The sequence below is a fragment of the Pipistrellus kuhlii genome, unplaced genomic scaffold, assembly GCF_014108245.1.
Source record: "Pipistrellus kuhlii isolate mPipKuh1 unplaced genomic scaffold, mPipKuh1.p scaffold_m20_p_5, whole genome shotgun sequence".
Classification (NCBI taxonomy): domain Eukaryota; kingdom Metazoa; phylum Chordata; class Mammalia; order Chiroptera; family Vespertilionidae; genus Pipistrellus; species Pipistrellus kuhlii.
Genome location: NW_023425551.1, coordinates 82,050,395 through 82,069,461, shown reverse-complemented (window position 1 = coordinate 82,069,461; position 19,067 = coordinate 82,050,395). Strand labels below are relative to the sequence as shown.

General features: G+C 57.1%; 4 protein-coding genes across 13 annotated transcripts in view; 2 read left to right on the top strand and 2 right to left on the bottom strand.

Annotated features, from left to right (window-relative positions):
• Nucleotides 1–88: 88 nt before the first annotated feature.
• On the top strand, nt 89–1,926 carry B3GALT4 (beta-1,3-galactosyltransferase 4). The gene is made up of 2 exons (XM_036414683.2): nt 89–213; nt 492–1,926. Exon 2 carries the CDS (start codon nt 511–513, stop codon nt 1,666–1,668), a length of 1,158 nt encoding a protein of 385 aa, XP_036270576.1. The 5' UTR covers nt 89–213; nt 492–510; the 3' UTR covers nt 1,669–1,926.
• Nucleotides 1,927–2,204: 278 nt separating this feature from the next.
• WDR46 (WD repeat domain 46) lies at nt 2,205–11,109 on the bottom strand. Of its 2 annotated transcripts, none has more exons than XM_045572800.1 (15): nt 10,804–11,109; nt 10,262–10,477; nt 10,072–10,152; nt 9,824–9,936; nt 9,629–9,716; nt 9,454–9,515; nt 9,098–9,202; nt 8,856–9,006; nt 8,610–8,745; nt 8,330–8,429; nt 3,264–3,577; nt 3,075–3,169; nt 2,835–2,930; nt 2,591–2,704; nt 2,205–2,479 (listed from the first exon to the last, which is right to left on the bottom strand). In XM_045572800.1, the coding sequence occupies exons 1-15, from the start codon at nt 10,870–10,872 to the stop codon at nt 2,378–2,380; spliced, it is 1,842 nt and encodes a 613-aa protein (XP_045428756.1). In that variant the 5' UTR covers nt 10,873–11,109; the 3' UTR covers nt 2,205–2,377. The 2 variants fall into 2 exon arrangements, with proteins under 2 accessions (XP_045428756.1, XP_036270557.1); XM_036414664.2 differs by having other exon boundaries at nt 10,262–10,474.
• Nucleotides 5,089–19,067, bottom strand: part of LOC123650998 (ral guanine nucleotide dissociation stimulator-like 2) — a 31,325-nt gene continuing 17,346 nt past the window's right edge. For 2 of the 9 annotated variants that reach the window (XM_036414637.2, XM_036414636.2), the window contains exons 3-18: nt 18,915–18,998; nt 18,546–18,724; nt 18,380–18,427; nt 17,985–18,282; nt 17,481–17,732; nt 17,297–17,400; nt 17,128–17,212; nt 16,974–17,042; nt 16,760–16,834; nt 16,230–16,262; nt 15,986–16,107; nt 15,796–15,891; nt 15,607–15,715; nt 15,201–15,491; nt 14,073–14,187; nt 13,402–13,991 (exon numbers count right to left, since the gene is read on the bottom strand). In XM_036414637.2, the coding sequence (XP_036270530.1) occupies nt 13,780–13,991; nt 14,073–14,187; nt 15,201–15,491; nt 15,607–15,715; nt 15,796–15,891; nt 15,986–16,107; nt 16,230–16,262; nt 16,760–16,834; nt 16,974–17,042; nt 17,128–17,212; nt 17,297–17,400; nt 17,481–17,732; nt 17,985–18,282; nt 18,380–18,427; nt 18,546–18,724; nt 18,915–18,998 (2,172 nt within the window). In that variant the 3' untranslated portion in view covers nt 13,402–13,779. Of the gene's footprint in view, nt 5,099–13,401; nt 13,992–14,072; nt 14,188–14,535; nt 14,545–15,200; nt 15,492–15,606; nt 15,716–15,795; nt 15,892–15,985; nt 16,108–16,229; nt 16,263–16,759; nt 16,835–16,973; nt 17,043–17,127; nt 17,213–17,296; nt 17,401–17,480; nt 17,733–17,984; nt 18,283–18,379; nt 18,428–18,545; nt 18,725–18,914; nt 18,999–19,067 lie in introns of those variants that run through there. The other 7 variants (XM_045572787.1, XM_036414631.2, XM_036414635.2 and 4 more) reach the window with 7 other exon arrangements.
• On the top strand, nt 11,289–12,484 carry PFDN6 (prefoldin subunit 6). Its single transcript, XM_036414725.2, has 4 exons — nt 11,289–11,566; nt 11,775–11,845; nt 11,928–12,052; nt 12,249–12,484. Exons 1-4 carry the CDS (start codon nt 11,503–11,505, stop codon nt 12,376–12,378), a joined length of 390 nt encoding a protein of 129 aa, XP_036270618.1. The 5' UTR covers nt 11,289–11,502; the 3' UTR covers nt 12,379–12,484.

Below are 19,067 nucleotides of genomic sequence, written 5' to 3'. Positions count from 1 at the left end.
TGGTTGGGGAGGAAGATCTACGTCAACACGCTGGTCCAATGACTTCGGGCCAAGGCCCCCTCCGCGCTGCAGGGGGTTTCTGGGAACGCGGGCCGCCCTCCCGGCAAGAGGCGGGGCCGCGCTCGGCGCCCGCGGGGGGCGGCCGGTGCGGCACCTTCCCCGGCATGGAGCTGAGCGCCGAGGAGCTGAGCCGCGTGGCGGGGCGGCGGCCAGGTAACCCCCGCAGCTCCCGCCCGAGCCTCCTGTGTGCCCTCCTGTGTCCGTGTCTCCGCACCTTCCGGTGCAGATGCCGCCCGCCATCCCCGCTCGCTCCATCCTAGGCGCGGTTGGTTAGCTTCCCGTGTCCCTGTCTCCGCTCCTTCCGTGTCTCCCCACCTTCCGGCGCAGGTGCCGCCCGCCATCTGGGCGCCCCACCCTTGGCGCGGTCGCTGAGGGACTTCGGCTCCGGGAGCCGGCTCCCCGCCCTCCAACCGCCCTCTGTCTCCCTCCAGGCTCCCTGTGACGGCGGCCATGCCCCTCAGCCTCTTCCAGCGCCTCCTCCTCGCCGGCCTGCTGCTGCTGATGGTCTGGGCCCTCCTGGGGCCCGCGGGCCTCGGGGAGGAGCTGCTGAGCCTCTCGCTGGCGTCCCTGCTCCCTGCTCCGGCCTCGCCGGGGCCGCCCCTGGCCCTGCCGCGCCTCCTGATCGCCAACGAGGGCGCCTGCGGCGGCCCCGGCGGCCCCCCCTTCCTGCTCATCCTGGTGACCTCGGCCCCCCAGAACCTCAACCAAAGGAACGCCATTCGGGCCTCGTGGGGCGGGCAGCGCGAGGCCCGCGGGCTCAGGGTGCAGACGCTCTTCCTCCTGGGAGAGCCGGGCGGGCGGCATCCCGGCTCCCGTGGGGACGACCTGGAACGCGAGTCAGCGGCCCAGGGGGACATCGTGCAGGCGGCCTTCCGGGACTCCTACCGCAACCTGACCCTCAAGACGCTCAGCGGGCTGAGCTGGGCGGACAAGCACTGCCCCATGGCCCGCTACGTCCTCAAGACGGACGACGATGTGTTTGTCAACGTTCCAGAACTGGTATCAGAGCTGGTCCGGCGAGGGGGCCATGGGGAGCAACGAGAGAGGGGCACGGAACCCCGGAGAGGGGCTGAGGCCGGAGACGCAGGGTGGAAAGGAGGCAGCCCCTCGCCGGTGCGGCAGCCCACGCCTCCACTGTACCTGGGCCGCGTGCACTGGCGGGTGTACCCCATTCGGACTCCAGGGAGCAAGCACCAGCTATCAGAGGAGCAGTGGCCTGCCAGCTGGGGCCCTTTCCCACCCTACGCCTCCGGCACAGGGTATGTGTTGTCAGCTTCCGCTGTGCAGCTCATCCTCAAAGTGGCCAGCGGGGCACATTTTCTGCCCCTGGAAGATGTCTTTGTGGGGATAAGTGCCCGACGAGGAGGCCTCACCCCAACCTCCTGTGTCAAACTGGCTGGTGCCACCCACTATCCCTTGGACCGGTGCTGCTATGGGAAATTCCTGCTGACGTCCCACAAGGTGGACCCCTGGAAGATGCAGGAAGCCTGGAAGCTGGTGGGGGGCTCCGATGGGGAAAGGACTGCGCCCTTCTGCTCCTGGCTCCAGGGGGTCCTGGGCATCCTGCGGTGTCGGGTAATAGCCTGGTTTCATAGCTTCACAGCCTGAGCGGACCCGGGCCATTGGAGAGGAGGGAGGAGCTGAGGGTGCAGCCAGCTCCCCCACCTTCCTCCCAGCCCAAGGCATCTGGCTGCAACTGGGCAGCTTCCTTACACAAGTGCTCTCTGTCACTGAAGCCTGAGGATTTAGGGGAAAACTAGGGTCTGGCCTGCCAGCTCCGAAGATGCTCCTCAGGGGAGTAAACAGTGCTGCGGTAAGCCCCCACGGCAGCAGAGGGCAAGAGCCCTCAATAAATTGGTCTCTCTACTTGTAGAATGCAGTGTGGTCCCCGTCAGGGTCCCCGCACACAAGCCCGGGAGCCTGGGCCCTGCCAACCCCTGCTGGATGGGAAGCACATCTCCAGGGACTCGGGAGAGAGCACACGGCCTCTCTGAGGAGACAGGCCCCTAACGGGCAAAGACAAGGCCACAGCCACCACAAGATCTGGGGTGGGGGTAGTGGCGGGACACGTGACCACTGGAGCCTAGAGCAGCCCCATGCTGGGCAAAGGAAGGGGACAAGAACAGGATGATCCAGACACATCATCCAAAAGCTTCACTTTCTTCTTTAATGCCTAACCACACACACACACCCGGGAGCCAGCAGTCTAGTCCCAGTTGGGGAAGGGGCACCTCCCCGCCTCATTCCAGGGACAGGAATTCCCCCAAAGGTGATCTTGGGGAGAGAGTGTTGTCCCCAGGCCATCCTGGAGCCTGGCTCAGCGCACAAATCTGTCCAGGGCAGACGGCCGGGCCCCCACGGGCTTGGCTGCCTTCTCTTGCTTCTGTGGCTGCTGCTCAAGGCTCTGCCGGACTTTGTCCTGGGAAGATAGGGGGCAAAGTGAGAAGTGGCAGGCTGGCGAGGACAGAGGCACCAGCAGAGGAGGGTACAGCCTGTGGGAGGCCTGGCCCACCCCCAAATGCTCCTTTACCCGGTGTTCCTCGTCCATGACCTTCCGCTTCCTCTTCACCAGGCTTGCTGTCGAGCTTCGGCCCTTCAGCTTTGGCTTTGGCTGGAAGGGAGCCTTGGACTCTGGGTCGTAGCCCTGGGGAAGGGGACAGGAGTGAAGGCTGTAGCAGCCTCAGAGGCAGGGGCCTGTGGCAGCACCACTGCCGTACCACACTGCTGGGATGTGGGGGGTGAGGTTGTGCCTGGGACTCGGGTCGGCTCCCTACCAGCCTCTCTATCCGTTCCTTCTTCGCCTGCTCCAAAGAGACGACATCCACCTCTGCCAGGGCTCGGGGGTCCAGACAAATGAGCTCTGCAGGAACCTGGAGGCGTCAGAGAGGGACAGGAATGGGTGAGGAGGGTGACCCCAAAGGGGGACAAAAGCCAGGCTGGTCGCTGAATCCAACTCTCCGAGACCCCCAGTATGAGCGCTTTCCTCAACCCCGTGCCAGTCCCCACGTCCTCACCTTCTCCAGCAGGGCCTTCACCTCCCACTCCTGCCTCTGCTTCCGGCTCCTGTACGGATTGCTCTCCAGGCCGTCGAAGTTGGGCTCAGCAGCCCCTGGGGGAGGGAAGAGCGTGGAGCCATAAACGGAATCCAGCCTGGCCAGGCCCCTGGCTCCCAGCTACCTCGGCCCACGCCGTGGCCCACTTACCAGGGACCAGCATGCTGGTGATGCCCCCACTGTGCCCCACCCCCAGCACGTCTTCAAAGGGGCAGAACTGAAGGCCATGCACGTGGCCTGAGAGGCGGTGGGTGAGATAGGGCTTCTCCAGGGAGGGAGGGCTGGCCTTGCCCTGCCCTGCCCATATGTTGACCACATCACCCATTCCTGCGGCCAGCAGTCCCCGCTGGGAGAAGGCCAGGTGCCCTGCTCCCTGGGGCAGGGTCCGCGCACTCAGAGGCTGGAACTTCCCTCGCAAGTCAAAGATCTTCAGCTGGTGGTCCAGGCCAGAGGTGGCCATGCACCTGGGGGAGTAGGGAGGACAGTTACTTTGTAGTAAGGGGTCACGGAGCAGGCCTGTGGTCGAGTCCAGGCATCAAGTTTGGTTGGGGGAGAAAAGACTGATGGTAACAGCCATCACAGCGAACACTGCAAATGGCCTTGTGGTCATAAAGCACACAACTCTACTAAGCTGTACTCCCCTTTACAAATGAGGAGCCAGTTCAGAGAAAGGAAAGCAGAGCGAGGTAGATGAGCATCCAAAGCAGGCCTATTTCTTTAGCCTCTGTCCCACCTACTCAGGACGTGAACCAAAGGGAGTGCCCATGACGTGCCCCTGGATCGCGCCCCCCTGCACACACGCAGAGGGGAAGCCCACTCCGGGCGGTGGCCTCCCTGGGGAGCCGTTCCCACAGTTCTCCAGAACGCAGGAGCAGACACAGCAGGCACGAATGAGGAGCAGGAGGGGGTGTGTCCAGGTCTGGCAGGAAACAGGCCAGGAGGGTCAGCAGGGTACAAGTTGCAGGGGCTCCGTCAAGTCAGACCCCCAATGCCCCAGCCCTGCCCTCTGGCCATCGCAAGCCACCACGGAAGACATGGGCCTGAGGAAAGCTTAGCCAGTCTGCAGCCACGTGCTAGAGGGCCCGGCTCCCCCTTCCCAGACCAGATCTCTCAGGGAAACGCACTGCACGGCTCCTTATGTTCCCGGCTGCCTTTCTGCCTGTGTGTGTGTTCAGGCTGCTCCTCAGCGGGGAGGCTGGCCAGGAGAGCACGTTTTTAAAGGGCCACGATGCGCTCTCGCTGTGGCTGTGAGCCCAGGAGGGGACGAGGAGTTCCTCAGGGCAAAGGGCCCTGCTGGATACTCTGACAAGAGCATCAGGGCCCAGCTCCACCAAACGCTCCTGGCACGGGGCCATACCCATCAGCACCAACTCCGGGCACATCCTGACCCCCCCCCCACCGCTGCGAACATGCAAATACCAGGTGGGCATGCCGGCCAGCTACCATGTGACTCAGCGTGGTAAACAGCCCAGCTTGAAGAATCCAATCCCAATTGGAATCCGATTCCATCTCTGGAGCCCCTGAGCCCCAGCGGAGGACCTGGGCTGGACCTGCGGTCAGAGACCCGAGCCATCCAGCACTGTGCTGAGCAAAGCTGAGAGCAGCTCAGTAAGCCCCAGAAGAGGAGCACCTGACCCAGGCAGCCCCGGAAGGCGAACGAAGAAGGCAGCAAGCCCGGACCGGCCAGGCTGGCCCAGCTATGGGGCCAAAGAGGCAGAACCAACTCACGTGGCACCGAAGATACAACTCTGGGAGTCTGAGGGTCCGAGCCACTGCAGACTTTCATAAGGTGGGTCTGCTTCACTTCCCCTTTTCCTGATTTCCTTTCAAACAACTTAAAAGTAAAGTTACACAGTTTCTATTTAACGTAGAGGGTTCTTTTAAAAAATATATATATATATTATAATATATGTATTATTGCTTTTTTACAGAGAGGAAGAGAGAGGGATAGAGTCAGAAACATCAATGAAAGAAACATGGATCTGCTGCCTCCTGAACACCTGCCACTCGGGATGTGCCCGCAACCAAGGCACATGCCCTTGACCGGAATCCAACCTGGGACCTTTCACTCTGCAGGCCGACGCTCTATGCACTGAGCCAAACCGGTTAGGGCAACGTAGAGGGATCTTGAGCAGCGGGTAAAAGGGAAAGCGGCTTGTGGGGAAGGTTGTTCTGATGACTCCCGGGGAGCAAGGCAGGAGGAAGGCTTGAAGCTGGGAGCGGGTGAGAGCTCTGAGCACGGCACTGAGACAGCGGGACCGAGAAACAGACGTGCAGGGACCTGTGAGGGACAGGCAGGCAGGACCTCACGGGGCTCATGAACAGCAGAGCCTGGGCACCCAGACAGCGCTCCGCAAGCAGTGCTTCTGAGCTCTGCTCCTCCGGTGGCCAAGGAATACTGGTGTCCACGAAGCCAAATTGTGTGCGACAGGAAAATGTGGCAGAAAAGGAGCAGGCAAGGAGGAGCCTGGGAGTTGGGTGTCCGATCCAGTGATGGACACATCAAGTCTGGGGTGACAGAGACAACTGAGTAGCACCTAGATGCCCCTCCTGGCCTGAAAACTACTGCCACCTGTGTTGTGAAGGAACTGTCACTGAGCAGGCAGGCTCAATGGCCCGGTCATCTTTATGCCCCGGAACCTTAGCACAGAGCCCAGCGAAGGCCCGATGAAGGAAACCCAGGAATCTGGGCGAAAACCTACCTCTCCGCCAGATCCACACACACACACACACACACACACACCAGACAGAACAGCTGTGAAATGCAAATACTCTCAGAAAGCACAGAAATTCCAAGCACACCCACCTCCCTGCCCTCACGCCAGCCAGGCCCGAAGGGAACGGTGCTTACTGACGGCGATGATGCAGGAGCGCTGCCTGCTCCCTGGCTCAGGCTGAGCTCTGTGTCTGAACTCGCTTACTAACGTCCACAACAGCTTTTTGTTGTTGTTGCTGATTACATGCTTTATTTATTTTTAATTTCTTTTAATGTATCACATATGTGCCCTTATCTCCCATTGCCCCTCCCACCCCCCCACTCAAACCTCAGACGGAAGGTAGGGGAGGGCGGGGTGAGGGGGAGAGATCCACCGTCTATAACAGCTTCCTGAGCTCAGCCCAGGACTGGCAAACTATGGCCAAACAAATCCGGCCCACCACCTACAGCTGAGAATGATTTTTATGTTAAGTGGTTGGGGGGAAAAAAAAATCAAATAGATATTTCAAGCTCAGCTAGTGTGGCTGAATGGCTGAGCATTGACCTATGAACTAAGGTCACTGTTTGATTCCTGGTCAGGGCACATGCCTGGGTTGTGGGCACAATCCTGGTGTGGGGCACTGATTAATGGGTCTCCCTCATCAATGATGTTTTTCTCTCTCTCTCTCTCCCTTCCTCCTTCCTCTCTGAAATCAATCAAAATGTACTAAAATAAGTAAATAAATAAACAAACAAACAAATAAAAGGCCCTAACCGGTTTGGCTCAGTGGATAGAGCATTGGCCTGTGGACTGAAGGGTCCCGGGTTCAATTCAGGTCAAGGGCATGTACACATTGTGTACACATTCCCAGTGTGGTGTGTGCAGGAGGCAGCTGATCGATGTTTCTCTCTCATGGATGTTTCTAACTCTCTATCCCTCTTCATTCTTCTCTGTAAAAAATCAATCCTATATAATAAAAGGCCAATATGTAAATTGTCTCCTTGACTGGGAATCTGACTGGGAATTCGACCAGGGGGTGGGGCCAGCTGGCCAACCATTTGCTGTCCCTCCTCCTGGCTGACCCCACTCCTGATTGGGGCCCCCCACCCTAATTGGGGGTGGGGCAGGCCAGCCAACTGTTTGTGGCCCCTCCCCACAGCCGGCCCGGCCCGATGAGGGCAGGTCGGCTGGACCCCACCTGTGCACAAATTTGTGCACCAGGCCTCTAGTAAAATATATTTTTTAAAAAAAGAATATTTCAAGACGAGAAAATCATATGAAATTGTGTCCACAAATGGTCTTATTGGAACACAACCACGTTCACTCTACTGCTTTTGAGCTACATTAGCACAGCAGAGTGGTCAAGACAGACACTGACATGGGATCACTTCCAGCTGCTGCTGGAGTCGCAGCCGCACGGTCATAGCCTGACAGCACTCCGAGCACCTCCCCGCCACCTGCCTCTTCACCTGCCTGCGTGCAACACATTGTCAAGGATAAAATATGTAAAATCTCTCAGATCAGATTCACAGATCATATTTGCTGTGGAGTCTGATGACTTTCAACACCAACTCTGAATATCAATTAAGCAATATATCTTCAAAAAGAGGAATCTAATTCTTCCCATTAGTAGACCTGAATCTGAAAAATATTGCATTCAATTATTACATTTTGAATTTCATTGTTTAAAAATTTGTGATAGTGCCGAAACCGGTTTGGCTCAGTGGATAGAGCGTCGGACTGCAGACTGAATGGTCCCAGGTTCGATTCTGCCAAGGGCATGTACCTTGGTTGCAGGCACATCCCCTGTGGGAGGTGTGCAAGAGGCAGCTGATCGATGATTCTCTCTCATCGATGTTTCTAACTCACTATCCCTCTCTCTTCCTCTCTGTAAAAAATCAATAAAATATATTTTAAAAAAAATTTCTGATACTGTTTTTTTCCTTTTTATTATTCAAATATCTACATAATACCCTCGATTTTGCCTCTTGGCCAGCAAAGCCTAAAACATTTACTATCTGGCTTTTATATATGTATAGATATATATTTTATACATATATAAAAGCCAGATAGTAAATGTTTTAGGCTTTGAAATATTGATTTCAGAGAGAAAAGAGAAATCTCTATGATGAGAATCATCGATTGGCTACCGCCGGTCTTCTCCCCACTCCCGCCCCCCACTGGGGATGGAGCCCAATACCAGGAGCCCTGACCAGGAATCAAACCGTGACGTCCTGCTTCATAGGTTGATGCTCAATCACTGAGCAATGCCAAGCCGGCCTACCAGGCTCTTTATAGAAAAATTTTGCTGACTCTTGAGCTAGACACTCATGCCCCCACTCTCAGGGTGAGGAAAGTGTGGCTCACAGAGTTACGTAATATGCCCACACTCACATGGCTGATCAGTGGTGGCACCAGGATTCACACCCAGGCAGAGTCTGTTCTCTTAAAGACACAGCCTTCCACACCTTCCTATCCCGCCGTGACCACCAGCACCTCATGCCCCAACAAGTGACTTACGTGCCTGTAGAATCTACTGCCACAGCCCGGACCCCCCCGCGGTGACAGAGAATCTTCGCCAGCGGCTCCTTCATGGCTGGACTCCATAAGGACACAGTGCCTGGCGGTCAGAGAAGAGCCAAAGTGGGCACCGAGGGGATTAAACTTGGAGAAGATGGGGACTCTAGGCCAAGGGGAGCCCAGAGAGGAAGGTAAAAAGCAACTTTAAGGACTGTGAAGCACAAACATAGAAGGAAAGCAGGGTAGTATGGTCAGAGTCAAACCTCAGCCAGGGACCAACCATTGCTGTGTCCGAGGTGGATGACGGCATTGTAAGGGTTCTGTGTCATGACGTCCAGTCGTCCAGCCCGGGCATTCAGAGCCGCCACAATCTTCCCCACAGACACGTCCAGGTAGGTCAGAAAGCCAGTCTCTGACTGTGAGAGAGAAATGAGTCCTGACTGCGCTGTCCTCCCTCTCCTGGGGTGCCAGAGGAGGCATGGTCTTCTCAGGGTCCCACCCAGGCCCTGTGCTGACGGCCACTCACAGATGTGGCCAGGAGGAAGTGGAAAGGCAGGAACTCAAGCCGTGTGACGCGGTCGCAGCGGCGGATGCAGTGGAGTTCAATTCCCTGGTTGTCATAGATGTGAAGCCAGCGGTTCTGAGCGACAGCAAGCAGTGCCTCCGAATGCAGGAACCTGGGAGGAGAGGGCAGAGGGTAAGGGGTCACAGCGTCATTCAATCAAGAAGGGCTGTCTCACCACTGACCCCGGACGGACAGGCACTGACCGGATGTCCCGCACTGCCTCCATGACGTTGATCTCACACATGAGCTTCTTTGTCACCCAGTCAAGGGCAGCCACGTGACCCCGGCGCCCTCCGAAAGCCAAGTGTCTGTTGGAGGTGGGGAAAAAGCAGGGTGCCAATGCCGGAGCTCCCTCAGACAGTGGAAGTCTTCATGCCAGCCCCTTCGTCCCAGGTGAGAGGAGAGATGTCATACGTGTTCACCCTCACATGCAAGCAAATCACAGGACACATACCACAACAACCAAACATACACAGGCATGGCTGAGGAGGGCCTGGCTGACATGGTTAAGGAGACATGCCCTCATTCCAATTCCAGAGTCACTAGAATTCAGCCTTACCTCCCAGTCTGAGAGTAATTCAGCCTGTAGGGTCCAAACTGTCGCAAGTTCAAGTCAAAGTGCTGGGAAAAGGAAGAGTTGAAAAAAGGATCAAGAACTAAATGGCTCACTTCAGTAATTCCCCCTTCTAGTCCCCACTTCGTCTTGCCTGGCCCGGTCCCCTCCCCAGGCTCACCTTGGCTGCACTGGCAATGTCCACAGCCTCCACGATGTCCGCCTGGCGAATTTTGGCTGTGTCCTCCCCCTCCTCCCCTTCCAGAAACCTGCAAGGGAGTGTTGGAGCTGCAGAAGAGCTTCCTAATGTGAAGTAAGTGCACGGGAAAGGACAGCCCATAAAGCAGGGGCTGGGGGCCAGATCAGGGCCACTCACCCAGGTTCCTCGGCAAGCAGCAGCTCAGAACGAGCAGCTTTGACACTTATTTCCTCTTCCTCAGCTTCAGCCACCTCAAGCCGGCTTCGGGTTTTGGACTTAGAATGTGGCAGCTACCACATTGTTGGTAGGGAAGATATGGGGGGAGAAAAGACACTATGTGAGGTCACAAAAGAGCCACCTGGTCCCGTCTCCGTCCATCTCATCCAGACACTCCCTGCCTGCCACCCCCTCAGACTGGTCCTCACCTTTTTGGATTTGTCAATGCGACGGAACTTCTGAGCAACCTCCACAGAGACTGGGGCGGGGCCTGGGAATGGGTCCTGGGCCTGGGGCAGGGAGGAGGCAATTCGCTGACAGGCTGGGATGGAACCCAACCTTCGCATCCTCAAAGCACAAGGCACCTTGCCCCGCTACCCTATCAGGCCCCATGCTCACCCCCGACACGCTCCGCGGAGGCTCCGCATTCCTCTGTCCTCGGGGTTTCTTTAAGAACTGGGGCTTCTTGGAGATGCGAGACTTCTTTGGGGTGTGAGTGTTCTTTGGCTTCTGGGGGCGGGGCTCTCCGTTCCTCTTCTTGTTAGGAGGGGGCTCTGCAGAAGCTGTAGCAGTGGTCGGAGTGATCTCTTCCTCCCAGTATCGCTGCGGTCTCTTTTATAAACATAAAAGAAATACAATTATTTCAGAGAGGAAGGGAGAGAAACACTAAGGATGAGACAATCATTGACGGCTGCCTCCCGCACACCCCGCACTGGGGATGAAGCCTACTACCGGAGCATGTGCCCGGACAGGGAATTGAATCATGACCTCCTGGTCCATATGTCATGATTCATAGGTCAATGCCCAAGCACTGAATCAGGCCCGCTGGGCTCGTGGCGGTTTCCACCCGCAGATCAGAAGCCCTGATCCTCCGCCGCCCCTGCCCCGCCCCTCCGATCCCGGGGTTGAAAAGCTTCCTTCTGCCCCAGGAAGATCTCTACCTTTTTCTTGTTCTGAAGTTTATTTTTCTTCGGAGGGATATCCCTGCCCGGCTTGGGGGCAGTCTCCATCCTGCCACCCTAAGGACGGCCCACGTGCCAGCGCCTCCAGCTGTCCCACAGTCTCACAGGTATCTCCCGGAAGTCCTCCAGCCCTCATCCAATCAGCGCCGTACCAGGTGTGACGCCTAAAGTCGCCATCTTGAATGAGGGCGGCTCTCCCTTAAGGGGCCAGGCGGACCTTGGTCCCGCTCCTCCGAGTGGCAGCTTATGCGCGAGTAACGAAAGAAAGGCAAGGGATCAGGTCCTAAGAAACGGTGCGGTTGATTTTTCCATCTTCGTTTCCCCATCTTTCCTGGAATCTTTAAAATTTGTATCTTTAGCAGAACGCCGCTTATTAAACACGTCTGAACTACAATTCCCGGCATGCATCATACGGTAGCATTCCCAGCATTCTTTGTTTACTTCCGGGTTTATAATCACTGAAGAGAGAACGAGGGAGGCAGGGTTTCGGTTTGGGGTCTCGTTTCAACTGCCACCCCCTGCGGCCTGGGCCGTGCGGATACGAACGGGAGGAGCTGCTGTGCCCCGAGAGGCCGCCGCCCAAGAGTGCTGTCACCTCCGGAAGCCAGACCATTACCGGGAGCTCGGAGCCTTCCAGAGTGAGACCCCGCGCCCCCCTCCCGCAGGCTCGCCGCCGCCATGGCTGAGCTGATCCAGAAGAAGCTACAGGGAGAAGTGGAGAAATACCAGCAGCTGCAGAAGGGTAAGGGGAGGGTCGGCGCAGCTTCCCCCATCCCTGCACTCACTCCGAACCCAAAGCCATGCTAAGGTCATGTTTTTCCCCACCCCGGACCCGCCGCCCCATCCTTGGCTGCCTCCCCACCTCCATCTCCTGACTAGGATTGTGGGGTCTGGTAGCACTTGTGTTTTCTCTAATAAAGTCTTTCCTGCCACCCCACCCCCACCCCCAGACTTGAGTAAATCCATGTCTGGGCGGCAGAAGCTTGAAGCACAACTAACAGAAAATAACATCGTGAAGGAGGTGAGATTGGGGTTTGTGGGGCCAGGAGGGAGGGGCTGTACTGGCAAGGATTCTGACTTTACGTGCCCCACGCCTCCACCAGGAACTGGCCTTGCTGGATGGGTCCAACGTGGTCTTTAAACTTCTGGGTCCCGTGCTGGTCAAACAGGAGCTGGGGGAGGCTCGGGCCACAGTAGGGAAGAGACTGGACTATATCACAGCTGAAATGTGAGTCTTTGTCCCCCACTCTGATGCACCTGACACCATAGGAGAGCAGCCCCATCGTCCACTTCCTCCAGCCCCTTCCCCTTTAACCTCTCCCCCTCCCTGCCCTAGATCTCAAGTTGTCCACTGATCTTTCTTCCTTCAGCATCCTCAGTAAGTCTCCCTAACTTATTTGCTTGTCTCTCTTGCCTCTTCTCAGTAAGCGATACGAATCCCAGCTCCGGGACCTCGAGCAGCAGTCAGAGCAACAGAGGGAGACCCTTGCTCAGCTGCAGCAGGAGTTCCAGCGGGCCCAGGCGGCAAAGGCAGGGCCTTCTGGCAAGGCCTGACCCTGTGGGGGGGGCGGGGGGGCGGGGAGGAGGGGGAACCCAGGCAGCTCTAGGGTCTATACTGTAGCTAATAAAATGTGAAAACACCTGGCTGTTTGACCAGCCACTTCTGTCACAATTGTCTTCATCCATTATCCCAGCCCTTCCACCTAATGGATGTACACCACCTGTTAAATCAAGTCCAAATTCTTGCAACTGCAGTCTTTGTGAGTCATCCATCATTTTTTGAGACTAAAATATCTCAAGCCTCATCGATACATAAAACACTTAGCTTGGTTGGCATGCCCCTTTAGGAAATGGAAGCTGAGTTTAACTCAGTCCTCTCCTCTGAGACCCCTCAGTACTAGGATTTCTTATCCTCTCAAATAGCCTCAGCATCTTAGTTTTTAGTCTTCTAGAATTTGTTTGAATGTAGCTTGGACTGATTTAAATCCTAGCACATACTTTGTGAGGTTGTAAGGCCTCCCAAGTTTGTACACTGCCCACAAAGTTCTTCATGTCTTTTGTCCTAAAATGTTTCTTACAAATTTGCAGCCAGGGGAGTTCATTCTGATCGCTTTAACAGGGTGGCTAGTACTTGACATGGATCTATGATAGGGGTGTCGAACTCAATCAGAGAAGGGGCCAAAATCTAAAATCCAGCCTAAATCACGGGCCGAATGGTTTACTGAACAGTCATAAACTGTCATTGTGATGGAAACGCAGCGGAGTGCAGTGATGACAGCGCGGTGCGGGCCACATTGCAAGGCCTGGCGGGACGGATTTGGCCCGAGGGCCTTGTGTTTGACACATGTGAATTCTATGACAACTAAGGAGAAACTTTAAGAGCAAATAAAGGGACCAGGGATGGAGAGGTCGCTAGGGAGGAATAAACCAGAATTCTGAGGACATGGTTTTGGGGCAAGACTCCACTTTCAGGTCTTCATTGGGATAGGAAATGTTCCATGGAATCTAAATTCCAACCGGCTCCCCGCCCGCACTCCCAGCAGCTGGTTCATACACTGGCAGGACAGGGGAGGAGAATTCAGGTAGTGTTTTGGTTTATTTTAGTGTTGTCACAGTGACGGGAATCCCCAGAACAGGAACTACTTCTTGCCATCCTCTCTTCCTGGGACTCAGGGCCTCTAGGTCTGTCTTCTCCCCCTGTAGGCCTTCCCTTGGCCCTTGGCATGCTGTGGCATGGCCATGTGCTCTGTTCATGGAAAAGGGGGTTATACACGGCATCCAACTTCATTACCAGTTCCCACAGGGCGGGTCTGTCTGACAAACCAGTGGCACTTCACTGCCCCAGGGTAGTCGCCACCTTTCTGGGTTCTTCCCAATGCAATGTAACATCACCGTTCAGCATGGCTACCACATCTGGAGTGGTCTCCAGGAGTCCGTGAGCCGAGAGCTTCCTCCTCAGAACAGTGCCCGGGCTATCTTGCGTCCTGTGGCCTTGATCCTGGGAAAGGACCCCCCTCCTCCCTCACTTGGGGGCGTTCCTGAGGCAGAGGGGCCGCTGGCAAGGCCAGGCGTGGCAGTGGAGGACCTTCGCCGCTGCCGCAGGAGGAAATCGTGTGAAGCTCTGTCCATAGCGTAGAAGACGTTGGCGGAGGGTGGGATGGACAGCTCTGTGGGTTCAGAGAGGAGGTGTCAAGCTCAAACTTGTTGCCCAATAACCGCCTGGCACCACCTCCCCTCACGTCTCTGACCTCGCTCCCCTGGTAGCAGCTGCACCAGCTCATACTCCGAAGCCACTGCGGAGTCACGGTTGTTTTTCTTAAGGACACGACTGATGATACTCGGAGCCTTGTCCTGGCTTGTCACCTGGCAGGACAGAAAACCAAAAGCAATAAACTGGCCAGAATGACCTCTGCTTCCCATCCTTCCAACCCCAGCCACTGATCCCCCAACCAAAAAAGGTTACCCGTGTCCAATATATAAATATTTTTGAGAGAGTGGAAGCGGGGAGAGAGACATCGATGCGAGACACATGGATGAGTTGCCTCCTGCACACACCCCAAAACTGGGGCTGGGGATTGAATCTGCAACCCAGGTATGTGCCCTTGAACAGAAATCGAACCCTTGACCCTTTGGTGCAGTGACCAGTGTTCTAACCAGTGGTTCCCAATGTGGGGCACACGCCCCAGAGGGGACAATTCGAGAATGAGTTACTGACAGTGACTTTTTGCATTTCTTATGGTTCTAGGAGCCTCATATACAGTATATAGTGACATTTATGCATTTTAGTTCTCTATTAGATTATTTGAAACTGCCATTTTTTCATATCACTTCATATTATTTTTTAACCATTTCTTAGTGATTTCTTCCTCAGTACTTCAGCTGTCCTTCGTTCTTTTTTCTCTTGCATGGATGCCATGTTGTTTGGAAGCTTGTTTAGACCAAATTCATGGCCTTTTAGCCTTCCTCCACGTGAATTGCAGCTTGCTTTTTGAATAATAGGAATTCCACGTCACGGGGGGAGGGGGGGGGGCGGGCATCAGGATTTAGAGGGTTAGGTGGGGCGTGGCCAAAAAAAAGGTTGGGAACCACCACAGCCACTCAGTACTTTAGAGCGAACAGGGAAACCCAGTGTGGTGGCCCCCTGTCCTCCACAGGCCAACTCGCGTGGCCAGACACAGGGCTGCTTCCCTGTGGGGACAACTGCTGCTTGTTGTAAAAATCTGACAGGCCACCAAAGGTTCCGGTGCCGCACCTAGCAATGCTTTACAATAGAGCGGTCAGAATTAAAACTGCAATCACCTTCCCATTTGGCTTTAAGCCTAAGACTATGAGCCCACAAAGCACCACCCGCACCCCACCTCCAGCCGGCCCCTCACCAAGATGCTCTTGTAGACACTGCCATCTTCCCCCAGCTCCATCTGGACTCGGATGATTCGACAATCAGAAGCCCCTGGCCCAGAGCCCCCTCCCCCGGATGCAGGCCCCCTGGAGGCCCCTTCTGCACCCCCACTGAGTGGGGAGCCACAGGAAGCTGAACGGCGGTGACCTCGAGAAGGCCTAGGAGAGGATGCTGGCGGGGAGAGGTGGCTGGGGCCCGCCGGACTGTGTAGGGACAGAGAGCTTTCCAGGGCGGAGTCCAGAGATGACACAGACGGCCACTTCATGTGCTGAGGGCAAACAACATGGGCACTGCTGTGAGGCGGGGGGGGTCAAGGAAGGAACATTCACAAGAGTCGGGGTCAGTGTTAAGGTCAGAGGTCAGAGGTCAGGAGCAGAGCTCACCTGGGCCAGGCGAGTCAACAGAGGAGCAGGGTTTCCAGGCACCTCATCTCCAACACTGGGCCGGTCCCAGGAGACAAGCGGGGTGGGACCCCCAACAGAGCCAAGAACCCTGGAGTGGCAGGGGATTGGGAGGGTCAGAGGAAGAAGGCAAGTCCCCAAGAGACTACCCCCCAGCCACGACTCCCTCACTCTGTCCACTGCGAGATGACCAGCGTAGGCCGAAGCATTCGAGGGGCAGGAGGGTCACCGGAACCAGGTGGTTCCACCTCACAGGACACTCGATGGCTGGGGAGAGGGGCGATGGGCAGAGGTCAGCATGTGGCATGTGAGCCGCGTGCCCGGCCTGAGCCCTGAAGTCCCACCCTCACCAGCAAGTCACCTCTGGGCCTCTGTCAGTGGCCGCAGCCCCTGTAACCACTGCTGGATGTTAGGGTCGGGTCGCAGGTCATAGCCACGACATTCATTCTGGAGCCGCCTCAGCTCAGAAAGGACAGCAAACTCCTAGGAAGGGACCCTCAGGCTGTAGGAGCCAAAACTCAGGGATCCCGACTTTCCCCTCCTTCCTTCTCCCCTTCCTGGGACGTGCTCAGGCTCTCTAGCACCCAGCCCAAGCACCCCCTCACCTTCCTCCGCTTGTCAAAATTGATGTATCCATTCTGCAAGAATAAAGGGGTGGGGTGAGAGGCCAACCCTGTCAGAGAGACTACGCCCCTCCAAATACAGGCACCTCTCTGACACCCCCCCATCTGTCATCCCCTAAGCACCCTTCCTTACCTTCTACATTGAGTATGTCAGGTTAGAAACTGCCCACGTCACCCAAGAGAAAATCAGGGCTCAGAGAGGATTAGGAACTTGCCCGAAGTTCCAGCATTCAATCACTTAACCAAGTCTGTGTATGCTTAAGTTCGGGCATGTTCTAAGCACTGCCAGGAGGAATGCATTTCACCTTCCTAACAGAGGTAGACACTGTCACTAGCTTCCCGTTCGCAGGTCACTCGGGCACAAGGCTACGCAGCTCGCCAAAGCGGCAGGACCAGAACCCTGGGCTCGGCCGGAGCCCTGTGCGGCCTCAGCACTCTGCATGGCACCTTCTTGCAGGGAGGTGTCTGGCCCTGAACCCCTGGTTCTAGCCTTCCACTGAGCACACACTGACCGCAAGCTCATCCTTGGAGGCCGCATCCAGCATCACCAGGTCCTTCAAGAAGGTGCCAAGGTATGGGACCACACCCTGAGGAGAGGTCAGACAAAGGGAATAGTCCTCACCCCACTGTGCCTTCCTCCCCCCTCCCCCCCTCTGACTGCACCCCCAACACACTCTCCTTACTCCTCACACCCTCCACCCCCCATCCCCCACCCCCGGCACTCACCCCACCCCGGGAGCCAGTCTTGGGGGCCTTCTTGGAATTGGGCTCCAGATGGGGCTGTGCTTTCGCCTCCTGGGGGATAGAAGGAGGAGAAATGAGGGGAGGGTGGCGCGGGGGGGGGGGGGGGGGGCGCTGGAGGCCGGGGAACGGGGCTCACCTGCAGGAGTAGCTCCCGGCTCTGGGAGTAGTTATCCTCCTCGGAGAAAATCTGGCAGAGGCTGGAGAAAACCCGGAGGCTGTCCCTGGAGGAGGGCAGCAGGCTGAGGACCAGCGGCTCAGCACCCCCTCCCAGCCCTCAGCCCAGCCCAGCGCCCCATCCTCCCCACCTGGCTGCTTCCCCCCAGGCTGCCCGAAGCCTGTGGATGGGGCTGGACTGCAGGGCCGACACCACGGCGTAAACTGAAGAGAAGTTTCTGAGTACACGACACTCCTGTGGGTCACAGAGGGCGGCCATGCTGTGGGATCTCTCTCCACACCGCGGTCCCCAACGGCCCCGACCTTCTCCCTTACCTCGGCCACTCGGATCCACTTCTCCAGAAGCCGGGCCCTCTGGGGCGGCCGGAGTGGCCGTATGGTCACCTCCCCAGGCTCCTCCCCGGTTGAGATGGCCCCCAGGACAGAGCTGACCACGGCCCCTGCCACCTTGTTGAACTGGGTGACAGTAGCTCGCACAGATGGGCAGAGGTGAGAATGTCCCGGCCGGTCTCTGTGACCCCACAGGCCCCCCAGGCACTGAGAGGGAACCAGATTGAGAAACAGCTCCTGTGGGGAGGAGGTCAGAGGTTAAAGTTCACAGTCAAGAGAACCAGCCTTCCAATATTAGGGTGTGAGGATCTCAGGTGCCAAGGGACCCAAAGGGGCACAGGATTTGAAGGGTGACGACCAGGAATAACGGGGAAGGTCAGCACGGGGTGGGAGAGGAGGCCGGGAAGGGCTGGGACGAGGAAAGGATCTGGAGTCAGGGCAAGGTTAGTGAGGGGGCACGGGCACGGGGGTCACAGGTCAGGGTCTCACCGCATCTAGCAGGGTCAGCTGCTCGGCCAAGTGGTCAGCGAGGAACACCAGGACATCCGTGGGGTCAGCAGGGGGATCGCCGGGGAGGGCCAGGGGCTTAGGAAGGTCGGGGGCCTGGGGGTCCACCCGGGACCTGAGGTTTCGGATGAGGTCAGCGCTGTCCCCCCCAACACCCTCCCCTGCTGCATACCCTGTCCGAAGCAAGAAGCTCTCAAGCCGGTCAAGCTGACCCTTGACCTCAGAGCCAAAATCCTCAGGGTGAGAGGCCAGCCAGGTTGACAGCACAGAGATGGCTACCCTGGGAGAAGGGGGATCAGCCAGGGGTCAGATGTCAAGCTGCAGCTCGGGCAGAGGGGACTTGGAGGCTGAGAACGGGGGGGGGGGGGGTCACTCACCCTTTTGTCCTCTCTAGTTCATCAGGATGGGACTCAAGGGCCTCCAGCCTGGGCAAAGGAAGATCCCGTCTGTTTTTCCAGCCCCGGGGGCTTTGACCACTCTGGTGGCTACTCTGGCTTTAGGAAGTCCAGAATCTCTATGACCCTGGTCCCTTACCACCCTGACCTGTCAGCCATAAGCCCGAGCAGAGCAGGCGTGGAGGTGAAGGCTCGGTGGGTGGCCAGGAAGGTTGCTGTGAAGGTCACATCGGCCCCTGCCGTCCGGACATCCAGCAGGTGTCTGACCAGAGCCTCCAGGGTGCCAGCTCGGAGCCTTCGGGAGGACCGCGGGGGAGGTGTGGGGGCCTGGGGAGACAGAGGGGTGTCACTGCCCCAGGTTTTGGGAAAAGCCCAGACCTAGCCGATGACCCAGGCTCAGATCCAGAGAGGGCAAAGGATTGACCAGCGTCACACAGCAGAGTCCAGGTCCAGATGAACCTAGCACTCTGGCCCTTCCGGGGGTAATGGGTCAGAGGTGAGAAGCCAGTTATCTCACCAAGGGATCAAGAGACCGATACTGGCGGCTTGTGACAGTAAAGGTGGCACCATCCTCCTCCTCATCCCGGACAGACACAGGGGCCTGCAGGAGTAAGGAAGGGAGTCAGGCTCTCATCGCCCACGGCCCCAGCCCTTACCCAGGCCCCGCTCC

Coding starts and splice junctions, on each gene's coding strand:
- B3GALT4 (XM_036414683.2), top strand. CDS start 511: ATGCCCCTCAGCCTCTTCCAGCGCCTCCTCCTCGCCGGCCTGCTGCTG.
- WDR46 (XM_045572800.1), bottom strand. CDS start 10,872: ATGGAGACTGCCCCCAAGCCGGGCAGGGATATCCCTCCGAAGAAAAAT. Junction 9,203..9,453: donor AATTACTCTCAGACTGGGAG/GTAAGGCTGAAT, acceptor CACCTCCAACAG/ACACTTGGCTTTCGGAGGGC. Junction 3,170..3,263: donor CACCAGCATGCTGGTCCCTG/GTAAGTGGGCCA, acceptor TCCCTCCCCCAG/GGGCTGCTGAGCCCAACTTC.
- PFDN6 (XM_036414725.2), top strand. CDS start 11,503: ATGGCTGAGCTGATCCAGAAGAAGCTACAGGGAGAAGTGGAGAAATAC. Junction 11,567..11,774: donor ATACCAGCAGCTGCAGAAGG/GTAAGGGGAGGG, acceptor CCCCACCCCCAG/ACTTGAGTAAATCCATGTCT. Junction 12,053..12,248: donor GACTATATCACAGCTGAAAT/GTGAGTCTTTGT, acceptor GCCTCTTCTCAG/TAAGCGATACGAATCCCAGC.